This window comes from Bactrocera dorsalis, chromosome 4 (genome assembly GCF_023373825.1).
Source record: "Bactrocera dorsalis isolate Fly_Bdor chromosome 4, ASM2337382v1, whole genome shotgun sequence".
NCBI lineage: Eukaryota > Metazoa > Arthropoda > Insecta > Diptera > Tephritidae > Bactrocera > Bactrocera dorsalis.
In genome coordinates, this window is record NC_064306.1 from 17,800,224 (window position 1) to 17,822,071 (window position 21,848).

Genomic DNA, 21,848 nt, shown 5'->3' on the forward strand with positions numbered 1-21,848 from the left:
GAGAATGAAATTAATTTCTCTAACAATTTTTGGAAACGTTTATATCCGAAGGAAAACTGAAAAAATTCCTTTTTAATGGTTTATTTGTATAAAAGCTATTGCAATTCTCCACTATACATACATACATATATATACAAGGTCTGTCGCAAAAGAAACAGAACTTTTTAAATATAACTGTTTCTGGTTGCGCCACCTATTGGTAGGTATATGAAATAAAAAGTTTGATCTCTTGTTGACATTTCGTAAAAATTGTAAGACAATTAGATAACTACAATCGATATTAATTTTTTGTTGTTTTTTAACAGTCCTGTTTCTTTTGCGACAGACCTTGTATATAATATATATATTAGGGTGATTTAAAAAAATATTTTTTTTTCGTTTGGTACTCGGAAAAATAGGTTCCTAGACACCTCTAAGAAAGCCTTTCCAAGCATGAGATCTTAATTGTAACGAGAAGGTCCTCCTACTTACAGTTTTCTATTTTTTCTTATTATCAGGTAGAAAAATTTATATCTCGCTTCCAACTACTTGAAAAAATATCTTGTTCCTTAGATTTTGTAGGAAATTGAATTCTCTACAAAAAAGGTCTCCTATGATTTTTTCGTAAACCTAACAATTTAAAAGATATTAACAGTTAAAATTTGATTATTTTTGGGAAATATTTTTATTTCTTTGAATTTTATAACTCAATGAAAAAAAAATCATTATAAATGATGAAACTATATCTATATCTCATGATATAATGAACTAACTTAACTAAATTCGGTTTATAATATTATTGGAACATTTGTATTTTATCTTTTTTAAGAATGATAGGAACGAAACCTTGAGTAAACAGTGCTTCTAAGGTATGCCGTCCAAATGAAGTCAAATTCGAGCCCTTTTCAAGTCCTCAGCCTCAGAACATGTGGACCTCAGCGCCTAGAGCTGATTTTTTACCGAAAATATCCCTAAGACTCTGAGATAAATTATTGAAATTAAGAGAAAACTTAAAAGTAACTTGAAAACTTTCGATTGAAGCTCAAAGGTGAACTTGATCACTGACAGTGCCATTTCGGGGCAGAAGTAAAAGTCAAAAGACAACGCATATTCTGCACACTTCCTGTGACGAATGCGAGCTCTGAACGCTCTTATTCGACAGTTCGCCGCATAAAACATTGCTGAGGACGAACAAGCTTCAAAATAGATTGATTGGACTGGCGTTGTTTCACACGCATCATGACATTGAAGTCACTGTAGAAGAAGTTTTTGAAAGATTCTCAAAACTTGGCCCACATCGTTTTGATTAAATTACCATTGTTCAATTTTGATACCGGTTCTTTTGTGGCCAAGTACATAATTAAATATTTCTGACACTTTCATTTATTGAGCTATCGCACTTTCGTGATAATCCGGTTTCATACTGTCAATAAACAAACAAATTGTCCTGAGCGAGGTTCGATTGATTTAGCTTAATGAGTGTACAATTTCTGTTGCAAAGTAAACAGGACTTTAAAAAAAACAGAACGAATGATTTATTTTATTCAAAATAGTCTCCTTCTGCTTCAATACAGCTTTTTGCACGGTCAAAAAACATGTTGAACGAGTGTTTTAGCTCGTTGGCCGCCAGTATGCCGATGCAAGCCTTTTGAATGGCCTCTACGTCTACATAACGCATATGTAAGAAGTTGCATGGTGCCATATCAGGTAAATACGGAGAGTGGTTAATGGAAAAATGTGATTTTTGGTCAAATAATCGTTCACGATAATGTTGAATTCTGAGCAATTTTTGGCCATCAATCAATTTGTGCGGAGCAAACCGTGCACACACCTTTCGTAAACCCAAATGTTCGGTCAAAATGCGATAAATCGATGTTTTGGAGATGTTCAATTCCATTTCCATGAATTTCAATGATGATTTGGGATGATTTTTGATGAATTCACGCACAGTTTCGATGGAATTTCCGGTGATCACGGATTTTGATTGGCCCACATGTTGATCGTCATTTATGTCCTCACGACCACTTTGAAAAGAGTGAAACCACTCGTGCAAATCAAATTACAACTTTTGATAACAAAAAAAATCCTACGCTTACAGGGTTAAAAGTGGTATGGTTGGATAGAGCTGATGCACCAGATTAAAAATATATAAAATGATAGCCGCCGCAAACTTATAGTTTTCGAGATATTGGCATTTAAAGTTGAAAATTTCTCAAATTATATTTTGCAATTTCTCGATTTATAGTAACTCTTTCTTTCATAGTATTGACTTTTTATTTAACATTTTTAATTGAAAAAGACTTGAAATACCCCGGTGTTGGATCAGCCAGGGTTATTTTTTTGAAGCGCCTCCGAAGGCTGCCAATGCAATAAAGTGTTTTACTAGAAAAAAAACTTGGCTCAACCCCGGTGTAGGATCGGCCAAGGTTATTTTTGTTTGAAGCGCCTCCGAAGGCTGCCAATACACAAAATAAATCTAAAATCTAAACAAGATAGGTACCATTTCTTTTTTTTTTTGTCCATTCTGTCATTATCTTCACTTTTATCAATTCCGCGTTTCGCCTTTTTAAATCATATTTTATATAACGGGTATTGTTACAACTAAACAAGTTACCATTTCCTCTTTCCCCGTTTTGTAAATATTTTCATATTCATTTCATTTCAATTACGCGTTATTTAAAAATTCAAGTATATTTAAAAAAATGAGTGCAAATTCATCAGGTAATTAATATAAGTTTTAAAGTTATAAAAATATTGCTTAAGGCCAGGGGCCTCGCGAGGGGGTGGTGTGGGGGGTGTGACACCCCCCCATCTATGAACGAGTCGGCATTTTCGGCCGTTTTAATATCATAACTAAAAATTTGAAAGTTCATTTCGGCAGTTCCAGTAAGAGTTGCCAAGTACCCGGAAATTTGTTGTCAAAACTTATTGAATATTTTTAAGATTTTCATCAAAATATATTATTGCACATTAATTTTTACGTCATATCCATTGCGAATTCACTAGCCGGCATTTATGAAAATTCTAACTTCAGTAAAACGCAATAAATAGCTCTATAATTGCGGAAGCCGAACTATAATTGAACGTCATTGACGCATTACATTATTGCTGATTGAAAGCACATCAGCGTCATTCCAACAAATGAATGCTGAAACACAAATTCTTTTTGATTCATGTAAAGAGTGTAAATCTTTCGATGACATTTCTATAGTAGCGTACAAATTGAGAAAGGTCATTCCTTCTGCGTACAAAATTGTTCATTACTGAATGACTGCTCCTGTAACGTCAGCTCCATGTGAACGTTCTTTTAGTAAATTGAAATTTGTTTTCAACGATTTGCGTACAACAATGGGGGATGAACGCTTGAATTCTTTGATGCTGCTTTCTTCTTCAAAGGATAAAGTAGACGAAATCGATCTGCGCGATGTTGTTGGAAAATGGTCAATGTTGAAACATCGCAGAGTGAAAATATAACTCAGAAATTTATATTTTTTGCAATTCAATTTCTTAAGAAAATCTTGTTTTTCCCGCATAATACGTCGCTGAACAATATATGTATTTTATATTAAGAGAAACATATTAAATGATGATTATACTAATATGTACAATACTTATTTGAGAATAAAATAATGAATTATGCTATTATGTTGTCAAACTTCTCCGTAATACCTTATCAGAAATGAAGATATCCTTATTTTACATATAACGGGTGATTTTTTTGAGGTTAGGATTTTCATGCATTAGTATTTGACAGATCACGTGGGATTTCAGACATGGTGTCAAAGAGAAAGATGCTCAGTATGCTTTGACATTTCATCATGAATAGACTTACTAACGAGCAACGCTTGCAAATCATTGAATTTTATTACCAAAATCAGTGTTCGGTTCGAAATGTGTTTCGCGACAAATTTTGTTCAGCGATGAGGCTCATTTCTGGTTGAATGGCTACGTAAATAAGCAAAATTGCCGCATTTGGGGTGAAGAGCAACCAGAAGCCGTTCAAGAACTGCCCATGCATCCCGAAAAATGCACTGTTTGGTGTGGTTTGTACGCTGGTGGAATCATTGGACCGTATTTTTTCAAAGATGCTGTTGGACGCAACGTTACGGTGAATGGCGATCGCTATCGTTCGATGCTAACAAACTTTTTGTTGCCAAAAATGGAAGAACTGAACTTGGTTGACATGTGGTTTCAACAAGATGGCGCTACATGCCACACAGCTCGCGATTCTATGGCCATTTTGAGGGAAAACTTCGGACAACAATTCATCTCAAGAAATGGACCCGTAAGTTGGCCACCAAGATCATGCGATTTAACGCCTTTAGACTATTTTTTGTGGGGCTACGTCAAGTCTAAAGTCTACAGAAATAAGCCAGCAACTATTCCAGCTTTGGAAGACAACATTTCCGAAGAAATTCGGGCTATTCCGGCCGAAATGCTCGAAAAAGTTGCCCAAAATTGGACTTTCCGAATGGACCACCTAAGACGCAGCCGCGGTCAACATTTAAATGAAATTATCTTCAAAAAGTAAATGTCATGAACCAATCTAACGTTTCAAATAAAGAACCGATGAGATTTTGCAAATTTTATGCGTTATTTCACTATGTTTAACCCACTTTTTACACATTTTTAATTAATATATATTTAATTACACTGTACACATTCGAATGTATCAAAAATTTATATTAATTGTGTATTTTTTAAGAAAATAAATATACTTTAAAAACTATTTTGCACATTCAAACTTTCAAGAGATTTGTGTGTTTACATTTATGACAAACAGCAGTAATCTAAAATCTGCTTCATATTTAGAGATATAAATGATTCAAAATGAAATATTGATTAATATATTTATATGGATTAGCCAGTACAGGAAGTAGTTCGACACAAAAGAACTGTAAACAGCCCGGTGTTGAACCGACCAGGGTTATTTTTTTTGAAGCGCGGCCGAAGGCCGCCAATACAGAAAGTAGTTCGACACAAAAGAACTATGAACACCCCGGTGTTGGATCGACCATGTATTATTTTTTTATCTTTATACAAAAATCTTTTGTACTATTTTCTCTATATATGTATGTTAAACATAAAATTTTTTTATACTTTTTTCAAAACACAATATGTGTCAAAACTAGTATATGTCATGTAAATAAAAATAAAATGAGAATGAATTGCATATAAAATTGTGGAACTTTAAATACAAATATCTCGTAAACTATAATATAAGTCTGAGAAGGGTATATGTGTAAACATTTTTTTATTATCAACCTGGTTGATCATCAGGTAAGGGGAGGTAAAATTGGCGGTCCTGGTAAAACTGTTCAAATAGATGAGAGCAAATTTGGAAAGAGGAAATACGAGGTGTGTTCAAAAAGTATCGCGAATTTTGTGTTTTTTCAAAAACTATTTATTTATTCATGAATATCTATTTTGTCTCCTTCAAACTAATCCCCATGAGATATTATACACTTGTGCCAACGGTTTTCCAATCTTCGAAGCAATTTTTTTATCTTCTTCAGCTCCTCCTTCGATGGCGTCTTTATCTCGTCAAGAGAAGCGTAACGTCGTCCTTTCATGGGCCTCTTCAGTTTAGGGAACAAGAAAAAGTCACAGGGGGGCAGATCTGGGGAATACGGTGGCTGCGGCATCATTAGTGTGTTGTTTTTGGCCAAAAAGTCGCGCACAAGCAACGATGTGTGAGCAGGGGCGTTATCGTGGTGCAATTTTTTTGATAGGTAAAAATTGAAGACGATCCAAAACACGTGCAAGCAAAGCAGCTGTCAAGGGTGGAGAGTCGAAGGCTACTGGGTTCTTGGGATGGTAGAGAATAGGACCTTAGGCTGGAGGTATGTCCCGGCAATGTGAGGTCTGCTGAGCTGCTCATACCTTTAATAGAGAAGCATTTTCAACTTTAAATGCAAATATCTCGAAAACTATAAGTTTGCGGCGGCTATAATAATATAATTTCTTAATCTGGCACATCAGCTCTATCCAACCATACCACTTTTAACCCTGAAATCGTGGGATGGTATACTAAAAACAGACTTAAATATAAAAGAATATTGTTTTGTCTATTTAGTGAAATTATATTTTTTAATAGTTTACATTTTATACGAAGGAAACTACAAGTACCCAATATTCACTACGACAAAACATATTGGACTGGTCCCGTTATTTTCTGACGATTTTGCATTCTTTACGCATTTTGAACTTCTTTGTTGAATAATTTTACTCATCGTAAAACTCGTCTAATGCATTTTATGTACTTCAGAAAGACAAGCGTATACTAAACACAAATGATTATTTTGATGTGACACGCACGAAACTAAAATTAAAAAGTTACTATTTTTGGCCATAGTATTACATGGGCATATGAAACTAAAACAGCCAAATAAATGAGACCCTATAAATAAAGTCTTATTACAAAAATAAGAAATGTTTTATGACTTACAAGCAATAGAAATGAAGTTGACCAGATAAAAAAAAGTTGGAGCAGTATATATTTGCGTTTATATATTTGCACGTATATAGAATGGAAGGCGATCAGTATGTATCTGCAAAGTAATAAAATATACAAAATGTATACCAAGTAAAAAAAAATAATCATAGTCAACTGGACACTACAAGTACTTTTATAACATATTAACAGATATGAGGAAATGGGGAAAAAATCAAGTTTAATAATTAGTTTTCAATTTATATTTTTTCCTCGCAAAATAATCGTTATATTTTCGCTTGCAAAATAAGATTTATTAGAAATATTTTATTTATTCTTCACAAAATGATAGTTAATAACAATAAGAATTGAAAAATTTTTGCCCATTTCGTCATAATTATAAACTTTTTTAATTTATTTTCTGCCCTCTATTCTAAAAATAAATTTAAAATGATTCTCAAATATTTTTACAAAGAAAGTAAACGTAAGAGAAATATAGCAGAATTGTCAGTATCTTCAAAGTAAATAGCGATAATCTGAATTTTTGTGATTTCATTGCCACGAATAACGTTGGAAAAATTTGTTTTATATAATGTGAAATTTTGAATGTTCCAATTAAATTATGTTATTTATTGAGTCATAACACTACCTATTTAATGTTATTCCCACCATGCTTAAAAGAGATACGGCCACATTTCCATAAAATATGACTGGAAATATTTTGCAAAGGGGTTCTCCGAAAGTCCATTTCTGAAATAAAAAAGTAAAATTTAGAAATAAATACAACTTAAAAATTAAGGAAATTATACACTGCCAAGCACTGTATACATAAGTATCCAATAATCAAAACTCACAGTATCTTAGAAATTTTAACGAAAACCAGTTGCGTTACTAGTAAAATTGATGTTACTTACTTCTTCATAAAACCTCACAGCAGTCAATGGCAGGCTGAATAAGCAAAATAATAGGTCAGACACACTGAGCGACAAAATAAATGCTGTGGTGGCATGTACTCTTATCTTGGGACATTTCAATAATGCAATTATGGTAATTAAGTTGCCTGCAAAACAAGAAGACGGGAGTAATATAATGTTATATGTTATATGAACATATGTACGCATATATGTATGTGTAAATACATATGTTACTACGCTGCTAGCCACGGCTAACCACTTTCCCAATAATTTTAACAGAATTACATATTTTTTATTCAAGTGTTAACACCAAAGTACATTTATGGAATATTTCTTTCTTAAAAAAATTAGAGTTTCCCAAGCAAGCAGAACTTGCCATCTGATTTCTCGATATATTGAATAAATGCGAATGAGAAAATATCAAAAGAAAAAGTCAATTAAAAGGCAAAGATAAGTCGACAAAATTTCGTGTTATTTCATAAATTTGTATTCATCAAATTTTTATTTTACTTTTTCTAGCATAACAATCAGCGTTGATGCATTGGATATCTATCTATTTGATTCAGTCTCTAATTAATTGATTAAACGAGGAAATTGTAATGCATGGCATAGTCCCGTTGTAATACGCAGTCAACCGTTTAAGCGCCAGAAATTTAAATGATTGCCGGAATTCCAACAGATACCAGAATGCAATTAATAGGGTAAATTCGTATTTTCATTTATTGCGGATTATTCAAAGGTTGTGCAGTTTACATTTTTATTGCTATTTAGAAAAAATCAATTCTTTGCTGACCCACAAACGGAAACACATACCCCAAACAAATAACACCAGTTTTTTCACTAGTTTTGGAGGTTAGCTGGCAGGGAATATTTGCAAACATACGGTACGTCTAGATATGCTTTTATGCATACATAAATATATTTGTTTTTATTTTAATCTGCAGTATAAAATACTTTTCATACAAAATAAATTTAATTAAAAATTACAGAATTTGGTGTATATAAATTAGGAGATCAAATTTAAACCTAAATAGTGCAAAATTTAAGAAATTCGAAAGATACAGTGAACTCTTTAAATGCAGGTAGGCGTTACCCGTAAATAAAGTTTTTAAGTTTTTCCTATGAAAATTTCGAGTATTTCGTAAATGTTTGATTATAATCTTAATTAGTTAACATTCGGTGTTCCAGACTTTCCGATGCGTCCCTGTTATTTGAAAATGTTTTCAAATTATTGAAATAAATTAAAAGGTCTGGAAAAGAACATATGCGGAAGGTAGAGTAATCGTATATAGGCGTATAAAGTAATACAAACAATCAATTATTAAGATTTCGTGGATAGAAGATTCAATTGCAAACGTTCGCAAATAAAAAAAATATTTAGCATACACATACATACTTCTCAAACACACAAAGTAGTGGTCTTATAACAAATAATTGCTCAGTTTCCTGTGATAGTCGATAATTATGCGTCTTGTATATTTTAGCATATGTCTTCTAGCATTAGTAGCCTTATATAATAGTATTAATAGTAACTCAAAAGTATATTCTTCCAAAATTACAAAGATGTTAAAAACTGAATGCGATGTTTTAAATTTTGTTTTTGAGTCATCCATTAAGTAATATGCGTATCAAGATACTTGTCGATATGTTGTGGTGTAATTTGTAATGGCTTCCAATTTCGGGTTTTTGTGCCTTTATTTACTGTTCGCTCCGTTCGCAACTGTGTAAAAAAGTTTCTATTTTTATGTATTTAGACGTCGTATTTCTAATAACAAATACGTATCCATTTCATTTACAGTGAGCAACATGCCTTAATACGATACAGCTAGAATAAGTTAGAGGGGTATCATTTTAAAGATCCTCCATCACGTTTCCGATGGTGTTTATGGTGAAAATAGCCCACCCGCGCACGTTCTGTGCTAATTATCTAAAACCTCAAATTTAATTTGGTGTCTAGTGTTACATTCTCCCCAAAATTAAAACAACAATAATAATTATTTTAAAATTATCATTAAATATTTTGATAAATGCATAATTTTACTCAGAAAACCCAAAAATTTCTAAAAAAAAAATGCATTGAAATTGTTTCGAATTCTGGGATAAGGGCTTTTATGTAATAATGTATGTTGTACAACTTGCAAATGAATTGTGAATGACCTCAGACCTTATACCATAAACAATAAAGGAAATTATTTTTTTATAAATCTGTCACCCCTATCACGCATTTCGACTTGGATTGAAATTTTCTCCGTTTGGCGACTTTGGTATCATGCGTTCCGTTCCCGTTCAGTTCAACTTCGAAATTTACAATTCTGCCTATCATGCATTTCGATCGTAGCTCTGTTTTGCTAAGTTGCAATTTTGTTGGCGGAGAACTTTTTGTGTTTTTATTTTGCTGCGAAATTTTTATTATTTGCGTGATTGTTTTTGAATTTTCTAAAAATGTAACTAAAACTTGTATTTAAAAGTTGTAAAACACACGATATTTCCAGTTTTAGTGATGTTTTTTGATATGCTTTTAGGTCAAAAACAACAACACCAGAGCAATATGGAAAATTGGCAGATATGGTGGAGAGTAAGCTAGATATAGCCAACGGTTTCCACCAGCGTCCTAAAGAAGATGTGCAGGCTTTTTGGAAAGAGGTAGCATCAAATTTACTTGCCGTCGTCTCTTCCGCAAACGTATCTAGGAGATGCTTGAATGTGTCCTTATTCAGACGAAAGTTTTTTTTGAATCTAAATACGTAAACAAATTGTAAGAAAAATGTATACTTTCACGTGCAATTACTTACAGCCAGTCATTCATCTGGAAGGGATCGCACATACATATCTCGTAATCTTTTTCTTTCAATTCTCACCCCAGCATTCTGAGGGGCTTGAGCATTTTATTTGAATTTGAAAAATTTTTGGTCCTAAGATGACATGGATAAGAAAGTGGAATTAGAAATTGTGTTATATGGGAAGTAGACGTGGTTCTACTCCGATTTCACCAGTTTTCGCTCTGTGACATTGTAATATGAAAATAATGCCATATACCAAATCGGTTAGATGGGTCCCGACATATGAGATTTCACCAAAATGTGGGCGTTGCCACGCCCAATTTTTACATCGACTCCCGTAAAGCCCTCCCATACCATTTCGCGGGTAAAATTTAATCTCTCTGGCGTATTTATCGCGCTTTTAGTAGTTTTTAACAGTACCGTTATATTGGCACTGAACGGGGTTATCTTCCGATTTCATCCAGTGTGAAATTGTTGGTAAGAGTTTTTATAATATTTTAGCCGGTCGAGTTTCGTTACTATATCTTAAATGATTTAGCAGATATGTACATTAAATTTTTTAGAGCGCGTCGCACAGAGGTTTCTGCTAGTGCATACTGCGGCTAGAAAATATAAGGAGTTGTCGCAGGGCAATGACATTTGGTACATCATTGTTTTGGATTCCAGTCAAGAAAAAAATGAAAACAAATTTTTTAAAAAATTTTATTTTACGCCCACCTCCCATATAAGGTGAAACTTAATTTTTGACCTACAGCACTGATTTTTGGTACATAGCATTTTTATGACATTATATATGTTGGTGTTAAATTTCAATAATATCCGCCCATTTTTACGCCCACCTCCCATACAACTAAATTCTCTTTTATCAAGTCTCTTTTAGCAACTTTTTTACATCTTCGTGACATTCTGACATTGTTTTTTTCAAGGGGGGCAATTTGGGGCAGCTGAATTTTTTTTTATCGTTTAGCTGAGACTTCAGGCTTTAATTCGGTATATGTATGTCGACAGCGGTAGACAGCGCTAAAAAGATGCACCACTTTGAATTTGAAGAACATTGAAATTTTGACGTCCAAATTATGTTGTTCCACAAAATTTTTTATGCACTATTTTTTTCAATGGATTTTGATGCAAATTTTTTCTTTGATACATATTATAAATGAAAAATAATAACAAAGTTGAATTTCAATAGTTGTTTTATTGTATCAATGATTTGACTTTTGAGTAAATTTTTTGCTAATTTTGATGTTCTCTACATTCACCAACTTTGGGTATTTCTGGACAAAAAACTAATGCAGATAGAATCCTAATACTTTGGGAAAATAATGTATAAATAGTTGGTAACAAACTGTGAAATTTTCATTCAAATCAGACAACATGAAATTTTTGAATTTCGGCCACAGATATCCCAATGTGCGTCGCCACACGCTTTTTTTTTAATTTTGGCCACAGGTGCCCCTTGCCACTGCGATCCTCTGTTCCAAATCACACCTTTATATCTTAATTCAGTGCTCAGTTCTGGCACTTTATGTTTTCGGTTAATGGCGTTTTGTGGGCGTGGCAGTGGTCTTATTACGCCCGTCTACGGACTCGAATTTTTTTTGTATTAAGGAACCCACATGCCAAATTTCATCAAGATATCTCAATTTTTACTCTAGTTACAGTTTGCGCGGACGGACAGATAGACAGTCAACTGGATTTTAACTTTTCTCGTTACGTTGATCATTTATATATATTATATATATACCCTATATCTATCTCGATTAGTTTTAGGTGATACGTGCAACTGTTAGGTCAACAAAACTATAATACTCTGTAGCAATAGTATAAAAAACATCATGGATTGAATTGCCATCTACGCAGTTCAATCGCAACAAAATCGATTAATTTTTGAATCAGAAGATTACTGATGATGAATAGGAGGAAGCCAATCTCAGTAAATAATTTTCATAAAATATCAGCCATAAACACTATGATCACAATCCGTATATGAGGCCTTAAATATTGTGGTGTATTTGTAATAACTAACTTTGGATTTTTTTTAGCAGAAAGGTGCCACACCTTAAAAAACATTATTCCTACAAAGTTTTATTTTTATATCTTCAATGGTGCTCCATTTACATATTTTATAATCAAAATAATTTTACGGATCGAATCTGGTTAATATTCGTAGACTGGTTTTTTATGCATAAGATTTCGGCTGAAAGTAAGTTATGATATGCTTGTTATCCATTTTTTACATCAATTCCGATGCAGCCTTTCCGCACCATCTTTACTGCAAAATTTAGTGATTCTATTAACGATTTCTTTCCTTTGCCCATTGTATGATAAAGGGCAGGAGGAATGTTTTCAGCTTTTTGTGATAGTCATTAAGTATATATCGTCACCTGAAATGCAAAATAACGTAACAACAGTTTCGGAAATTTTCAGTGGCATGAATGAAACACGAAATAAAATGGAACAAGAGTGAAAAAATAATTTTAATATTGGTTAAAACTGGTTGATATATGAGCGCAGAACCTGAAAATGTTGGACATATACAATATTATATATGTATGTAATTTGAAGTAGTGAATCGTAATCAATAGGATACTCAATTTCGAATTTTTTGATGATACGTTATTTTGCATTTCAGGTGACGATATGTATATATATATATATACTAGCTGATCCCGCAACCGTTGTCCTGTGTGAAATTATGTGAAAAGAAAGTTGAATTTATGTTGTGTTAAAAATCATTTATTTTCGATTTTTCTAATTTTTTTTCAATGTAACGCAGCTTGATAAACATTTTTGGTTTCTGTGCCGGTGTGTAAATGTACAGAAAAGATGGTTTTCCAACACGTGAGCACGCAACGTATATCTGGCCATATGAAAAATATATCATTTCCAAATTTATGCCATTGTGTCCTGTTGACTGTTATCTCAAATGCAACTAGACACGGAATACATTTGAACTAAAATGGCAAATCGTTAGAACTCAAAGGAATTCGTACGTAGAATCAAGTATTCCGCCCCCTCATATTCGATAGCTGCGTCACAATCAGTCGGGTTCCATTACACAGTTTCGGCGCATGAAGATTGCGAAACATAATAATGACAGATCCAATTTTGAGACGCAAATGATGCGGTGGCATGCCAATACTCTTCAAAGAATTTAGAAATTCCACTGGATAATTCACGGCGCTGTCTTCATTGTCAATACGATGGATCGATTTGTATGGGCGCAAGTCCCCCGGAATTTGACTTTGAATCTTCCAGTTTAAGTCACAACATCGGTATTTTTGGCAGCTAAAATTATGCGTGCACTCAAGGAATCTTAGCTACGATAATTTGGCCAATGTCTGAACATTCGTGATGAGTTCATCTTTCATGAATTGATAAACGGCAGATGGAATTGACATCAAACCGCCGGAAGCATCAACTGGAATTCACCCATTTCCAATTTTTAATGAATACGATGTAAAATGTCTTCGGCAAAGTCATTTTTGTTCGTATCCCATAATTGACGCGGATTTGATGATATGTCGAAGTGATCATGGCGAAAAATGTGCAAACTTCATTTGCATTCGAAGTAGCTATCGCATCGTCCATTATAATGATCCAGCAATTGTAAATACTTGCTTGCTTATCAAAAAGTCGCACACACCGTACCATTCACACTACGCAATGACTCAAATGAAGGTAGAATCAATCGTCGTTTTTCGGGTGGATGGAGTAAATTCGTCCTAAGGCATTAGTTGAGAACACATCTGCATGTCAATCTACTGGTTGGCCTTGCTTTCTGCGTAACTATTTCTTCGACGATGCATTCCATGTATAATATCAAGGTATTTCCGAATAGAGCAATGTTCTCGCAAACGGATCACTGACGAAAGTTGAGAAAAAACTCGTCAATTTTAATTTTGTTGCTGGCGGTATTTCCACTGGCTGTAATGTATTCTCTGGGTTGAAATATACTCTTTGGCCATTCTCCAAACTAAATGCGAGACGCACAACAGTCTGAAAACGTTCATAAATTGCAAAAGTAAATATCCAACAAAGCGCTTTATTGCAGTTCACGTATCGTTCAAGACCAATAACCGCCATGTTGCTACAAACAAATAACAAAAAGAAAAGGACTCAATCTTTTAAAAGATATTCAATGCTAATGTTTGATTACTTTAAGACAAATTTAATCTTATGTATTTTATAACTCAATGGAAAAAAAGTTTAAATTGCAAAATGTATAGTTTTGAAGACATTTTTCTGCTCTACTAAAATGATCTCTGATTTTAAGCTTGATTATAGGCTTGGAAATAATCCGATACCAGATTTCTTTAATTTTTAGCATAAAATCTTAAATATTATGTTTACTTACTGCCGATGAAATGTTTTATATATTAAGCTGTACAATCAAAGCTGTGGTTTGGGGTGATTTCATCTAATTTTGGCATTAAACTAAAATATGTCTTAGAAGATAGTTTAACACAAATTTATTAAGAGACATCACCTATTAACTAATGGTTCGGTATAAATATAAGTAAAAAAAATATAATTAATTCGAAAATAATTATTGTAATATTTCATCCACACTATGTATTAATGAAAGCTATTCAGCCTTATCTGCGTGTGACGCCATTTCCATTGGAATAATGCACAAATTTCTGTTTTTTTTTATCGTGAATTAGACACGGGAAAATCTCTCATATTCTAAACTTTTTGCTAATCGTAGATGTATTTTTATTTATGTGAATCCATAAAGTTTATTCACAAAAAATAAAAATAAAATGTAAGTATTGTATATACAATACTATTTAATAGATTTTTTCTTTATTTATATATTTTCCCGCAGTTCCTAGGTGGGCCTCTAGTTTCTTTATTTAATAACAAATTAAAAAAAGAGTTTAGACATAATTGGCTTATCTTATTATGATTTAAACTTAATTATGACAATATATAATTAGAGGGCAAAATTAAGGAATAAACCTCATTTGTACAAAAAAATAAACAATATTTAAAAAAAATACATACATATAAATAAATCTATCTATAGTTAGGAAACAAGTTCAATTATGTGTTGATAAACTGAATTACAGAATTCATATACTAATGAAAAATTATAACTGCAAATATAATTTTTCATTAGCATATGAATTCTGTCCGAAACTAGAACTATATTAGCCTAAAGGTGCAGAATCACAGTGAATTAGACCAGGGGAAGTCCAGTTTCAGTTTTAAAAGTTTGTTTTGCATCACATACAAATTCGCATAATGTTCCAGGCTGGTGCTCCACAGAAAATTATGAGTTGAAATTTTTATTTAAAAATTAACAGTTTTTTGTAAGTAATCAGAACGGATTGACGATTAATGAGAGGGTACAGGGTCTTAATTAAAAAAAATTATTTTATTAATAAGAAACGAAAATTTTTGTATATAAATTATTTTCGTATCAAGACTAATACCGAAATATTTTAGTTTTTCATTCCAACGGACAGTGACATTGCTTAGTTTACTTGATTTTAAAAACTTTTTTATATGAACTAGGGGCTATTAACAAAATACAGTTTACGTCTTTGATCAAGTCAATGTCCATGTATTATAAGCGAAGTTACATGATTCTTCCAATAGCAAGGGCTACCATCGTAATCGATTTCAGAATGAAAAAGGTAACCATCGATTTTCAAGTTGACACAAAATGTGCGGCAGCTCAAGAAGTTTTTTTGAATCCATTATTCCTTCAAATATACCAATACAATCGAAAGCTTTTATCTGTATAATTTTTGCATCAATATCAAAATAAAAACATTTCACAAGAAATTTGTGATACGATAGCGTGAAAATTAAAATACATAGGAATGTTTTATTCACACGAAGTTTACCATAAGCTGATTAAAAAATATATTCATCATGCTTAATGGATGTATACAAAGTGTGTTCCAAAGTAAACAGGACTTAAAAAAAAAGGACAAATGGTTTCGGCAAAATCAATTAATTTTATTCAAAATAGTGTCCTTCTGCTTCAATACAGCAAAAGCATGACGAACGAGTGTTTTGGATCGTTGACCGGTATGACCGCCAGTATGCCGATGGAAGCCTTTTGAATGGCCTCTACGTCTACATAACGCTTTCCTTTCATGGGCAAATGCATTTTTCGCACAAGCGTCGCACGGTGCCATACCAGATGAATATGTCCTCACGACCACTTTGAAAACGTTAAAACCACTCGTGCACTCTGCTACGGGACAGGCAATCATCGCCATAAACTTGTTTCATCAATTGAAACGTTTCGGTGAAACTTTTACCAATTTTAAGACAAAATTTAATGTTGGCTCTTTGTTCGAAGCTCATTTTCGCACCGATAATACAAACATACTGGCACTTAAAACGCAATAACTTCACTTCCAAAATTCATGAAATTCTCAATGGACAATTGACAAAGATAGCAGATTCTAACGCACCAGTCGGCATATAAATGGCGCCGCCAGAGGGCGCTAGATTCAAAAAGTTACTTTGGAACACACCTTGCATGTATTAAATATGTAAATTATCACTTAGTTATAGCCAATTTTTAAAAACATGTTGCTAAGACGTATAATAGTTTTGTTCACCTAACGGTTATTTGTATCACCTAATTAAGATATCTTGATGAAATCCGGTTAACATGTTCCTTGCTAAAGAGCTCGTTCGTAGATGGGCGTAATCGGACCACTGCCACGCCCACAAAACTACATTGAACGAAAACTTATAAAGTGCTATAACTAAGCACTAAATTAAGATATACAACTTTAATGTGTCACAGGGTACTGCGTTTCCCGTGGGCTAAAAATATCTCTACAGCTGCTTAAGATACAAGAAAAATTCCTTAAGCACTCTGACACCATAAAAATAGATGAAATCGGATGATAACTTCGGCCTCTCCCCATTTAGCAGTTATATTAAAAACTACTAAAAGAGCGATAAATAAATAAATAGAGCAGAGATCTTAAATATTACATTCGGGATGGCACAAGAGAGTTTTACAGGAGCCGGAGTCAAAAGTAGACGATGTAACATGTCAATTGATATCATGTTTTTTGGCCAAATTCCTTTTTTTATTCAACATAGTTCCTTTCAAAGGGTGATACACTGCTCATAGCGACCTTCCAACTTTTCGATACCATTTTGTAGTCCGATTTGTCCGGTGTATTGTCTTGGTGAAACAGCACTTTATTTTTTTTTAATGCGGCAGTTTCGTCCTTCAAACAGCCCAAAATACTAGTCGATGTTAATGGTCCGTCCTTTTTGAAGGTAGTAAATAATAATTGTTCCAAGCTCATCACAAAATACAGTCAAAAACAACCTTGCTAGAAAACTATTGCGTTTTTCCATGCTTTGGAGCGGATTCATCTTGTGCAGTGCACTCGGAGGACCTTCGATTGGACTTCGGATTGAAATCTATTGCGCGAATATAAAAATAATTTCGGATATCGTTAATGAGAGCAAAAAGAACACAACGAAAAAACCGAATTTTCCTCGGAATCTCCGATGATTGTTACCACATGTAATCCGTTAAATACGATTCGATCCGTACAATGCAAAACACGACAGACGGTTAAATGTTTCCCGAAACGGCCCGGATTTTAATATACCTTGATTGGAGCAGTTGATTTTGTGATCCTTAACAGAACACCAGTGTCCCCCTGATCAGTGATGACACTGAGGCAAACACGAACCAGAGGAATTCTTCCGTTGCATCTATGACAAAAGTTTTCATCCAAATTGAACTTCTGTTAGATGTAACACTTGCAATATACCGAAAGTTATATCGCCTTATGCTGTGAACACACGATTGCGACAACTATGTTTACGCATATTCCACCACCCCTACCACTGAAACTGTTCTCATGAGCATAACAAGGTAGCAGTCATCCCATCCTTAACCGTCATCGCGCTTCAAATGATCCGAAAATTAACCATTAAGATCATGGGATAATCTTTGACAATAGAGAATCTATTTCATTAATCACGTCAACTATATTACTCCTAAATCATTCTCTTTGCTTGGCTTTATCCGTCGAAGTACTTCCAATTTTTCCGATCCCTATACGTTAAAAATATTGTATACATCTTTTCTTCGGTGTATCTTGGAGTATGCAGTGTTCATTTGGAGACCATATTGCCTACCGTCAAATTAATAGGATTGAACGCGTTCAAAAGATTTTTCGTAAATTTGCCCTTCGATCCTTAACTCGTTGAGAACTGCGCAGTTTTTAGTAATCAGTTTCATCTGGCGGCTCCTAGAACGGTAAATAGCTAAAGCAGATGTAAGAATGCGAAGCAAGACGCAAAGCGCAACGCGATATCATGACAGAGTTAGAGCGTTGCGAGAAGCGAGCTGTCTTTTAGTTGTTTTTGTGAAATGTATGATTTTCAGAATATAGCAACAAAATTACCATCCGAGCTTTCAAAGATCCGTGCTTTTAAAATAAACGGCAATTGAAGCACAGAATGTAAGAAAACGAAACGATTGAAACGGTAGAGCACGTTGCAAACAGCATTCTCGCTTTGCTTTTGCATAGCTGTTTGAACTTGCAAGCCGCTTGTTGGAGTTATTTTCTACTCCTTTCATTGAAAATTTATGTAACTTCTTTGCATCCGAACAAGAATGTTTCAAAAAAATTCAAAATTATTAAAAAATATATTTGAAAATTTGTTTTGATACCAAATTATTCTTTATTTTATTCAGATGACACCTCAACATGTTAAAGTTTGTTGACCCAATACAATACAATATACATATCGTTTATTGCTTTTACATCTTAAATTACTGGAAGATCGACGGTCCGTTCTCTCCTTTCATTTGCTTTCAATGTTATTAATTAACTGACCTTATTTACTAGGATTATTTCAATACTCCTCAGCGTTGTCTCAGATCTATTTGCTCATTTTATTGTAAAAAGGAGAATACTAAATTTTAAAATTTAAACGATTTTGTTGAAATATTTAGAGACAAATCTAAACATTTTAACAAAATAATTTAAATTTTAAGTGAGTTTAAATCGGCAGTTCATAGCAGCAAAATCAACTTCCAGCAGGATAACGACCCAAAATACACATCGTATCTTGTACGTAAAGGGTTGTTATGGGATTGAAAATAACTCCATATGTCCCGCAACCACCAGACATTAATCCTATTCAACATATTTGCAACTTATTGGAAAACCGTATTCGAAAACATCGATTTTTATCAAAAGAGTGCCTAAAAACTGGCTTATGGACTTAGTGGGTCAAAATATCCGGAAATAATATTAGAAATTGAGTGGGGAGCATGCGTCGACATCTGGGGGCCATAATTGCAACAAAATGAAGGCCAATAAAATAATAAATGCATCTAAAACTATTGCAATTACTTTGAATTCATAAAAATAATCATTAGTGTACGTCAACTTTTTTGATATAAATTAGGCACATTTTTAGCTTTTTTTCATTTTGAAACAAATAAAAACCTCGTTATTTAATAGATCTAGGTGTATGTAAAATTATTGATTCACTGTACATACTTATGTTTATAATGGGTATAAATATTGGGTTGTCAAAAAAGTCTTGCGGTATTTTTATTGAATCAATTCGTGTGGCACCCACACATCGAGCTTCTTAGTGACTCCAAGCTTCTTCAAATGGTTTATAACGGTTTGATGACTACTATGCCGGTCTCTTTCGACAAATCCAGCGATTTTATCGCAATTTTCGACGACAGGCCTTCCGGAGCGTGGCGCATCTTCGACCACCTCTACACCAGAACGAAAACGTTCAAACCATCGTTGTGCGGTGGAAATGGAAACTGTATCGGGTCCATAAACTGCACAAATTTTATTGGCGGCTTGAGATGCCTTTTTGCTTTTATCGTAGTAGTACTGTAAAATGTGCCGTATTTTCTCTTTATTTTGCTCCATGTTTGCGACGCTATAACTTACGAACGACTTAAAAGAAACGACAATCAATCAAACACGTGTTAGCGCGTGAAATGAGCTTTCCAAAAAGGTATAGCATGACCCGATGTGACGAATAAAACTAGAACTACGCGCTTTCAGCGCCAACTAGCGAAAATACCGCAAGACTTTTTTGACAACCCAATATAAATATGTATAGTATATAAGGGCCAGATGTTTCCGGCGAGCCAATATGTAAGTAGTGACAAAGCTGCATGAAGGATACTCGATTTATAGTTACACGAAAGGCACACAACAGTGACCCGTAATGCTGTGCACCTCCCAAACGGCGAGCGCGTGTATTTTACAAAGGCCAACTCTCGAGACCTGTTACCAATCTTACCGCATTTTTCCGCCTGTGCCAGAAAGAAGATTTTGCTCGTACGTTGTTCTATGGTATGAAGAAAAAGGTATAAACGTGGAATGCGTCACGAAAATAATGCAAATATCGCGTGCAGGGCGCACTTGTCGATGGTTGGTCAGGTGTGAAGACCTCAGATGCGGTTGTTAGAATTATACCGTACATGTGTACGGTTACTGCTGACTAAAATCCGAGGTCCACAAATTTTCAAGCGTTCCAAATCGTAGATGTGCAGGAAAAGAACAATTTCTGAGAAGTATGTGAGTTGATGGGGTTGCTGGAAGATGACGGTCATTGAAGCAAAACGATGGGAGAGCTCTTTGTGACTATGATAAACAGCTGCGGACTCTCCAACCACCAGCAGTTATGGGACAAGTTTAACAAAAGACAATGTTCGTTGATACCAAGGGATAACATAGACGAAGATAACATAATTTTTAATGAAGCGTTGAAAGTTATTCTGGATAAAATGTTTGCGATAGGTGCGCGATTTCAGTATGCCTGCCCCACAAAGAACGGAAGAGCTGTCCATTGATTTGGTCACAGCTTGGTTACGATACTGTGGCTTTAGGAATTAAAGTTAACCAAACAGAGCCTATGTTACTACCGAAGGGCAAGAGGGTCTTTTTTCTTGAATGCAACGAGGGACATCGGAAAAACTTTCTGAACTTGATCCCTGGTTGCCGCGTCATCCGTAATAGCCGCAATCTTGCTTAGTGAAGACAGAACCGAAAACTCAGTATTCAACCTCTCGCTGAACTCTGCCAGTGAAAAAAGGCCCAATTGCAACATCATCAAAAGTGGTGGTAGCGGTGCTCTATTGCAGTGGTGCAAACTGATCCTGTGGGATGAATACACAATGTCTTGCTTTCAAAACATTGGATGTAATGAGTAGTCGTCTGGTGACTGGTTGGTGATTTCCGGCAAACGATGCCGATTATCGAGCGAGGTATCACAGTAGACGAAATAAACGCAAGTCTCAAGCTTTCGCCGTTGTAAGCTAAGGAAGAGCAATTACTGAATTCTATCATAAGGGTCCAGCTGCTCAATGATTAGTAGTCTGAACTTTTCGCACAACCGCATCTCGAGGTCGGCGAAAGTCGCATGCCAACGGATACTAACGGCTAATTTAGCCTCTTTAACAAAAAAACCTGGCTAACCAGAGGTGGTTGCGCGAAAGAGCTACTATGGGGCCCAAAAACAAATTGGTAGAAAAAATTAATAAAAGAGTAGTTGAGCAAGTTCTAGATGAGTTGACCACAACTCAACAGTTACGGTGATGGCAACTGACGACGTTGCTATATACCATGTACAGCTCTTAAATTCCCTCGACATGGGTGATCTCATCTCACAATTTAAATTGTTTTTCTAAAAATTTGAATGTCATTATTTTTACAGTTAATACACAACATTTTCCCTAATAAAGCGCGACTA

The 21,848-nt window shown here is 34.3% G+C and overlaps 1 protein-coding gene across 4 annotated transcripts in view; it reads right to left on the bottom strand.

Moving 5' to 3' along the window:
• Window positions 1–21,848, bottom strand: part of LOC105225884 (protein trapped in endoderm-1) — a 61,734-nt gene that overhangs the window by 4,716 nt on the left and 35,170 nt on the right. For 2 of the 4 annotated variants that reach the window (XM_049454697.1, XM_049454698.1), the window contains exons 3-5: window positions 7,327–7,472; window positions 7,062–7,162; window positions 6,428–6,530 (exon numbers count right to left, since the gene is read on the bottom strand). In XM_049454697.1, the coding sequence (XP_049310654.1) occupies window positions 6,428–6,530; window positions 7,062–7,162; window positions 7,327–7,472 (350 nt within the window). The remainder of the gene's footprint in view (window positions 1–6,427; window positions 6,531–7,061; window positions 7,163–7,326; window positions 7,473–21,848) is intronic. The other 2 variants (XM_049454699.1, XM_049454700.1) reach the window with 1 other exon arrangement.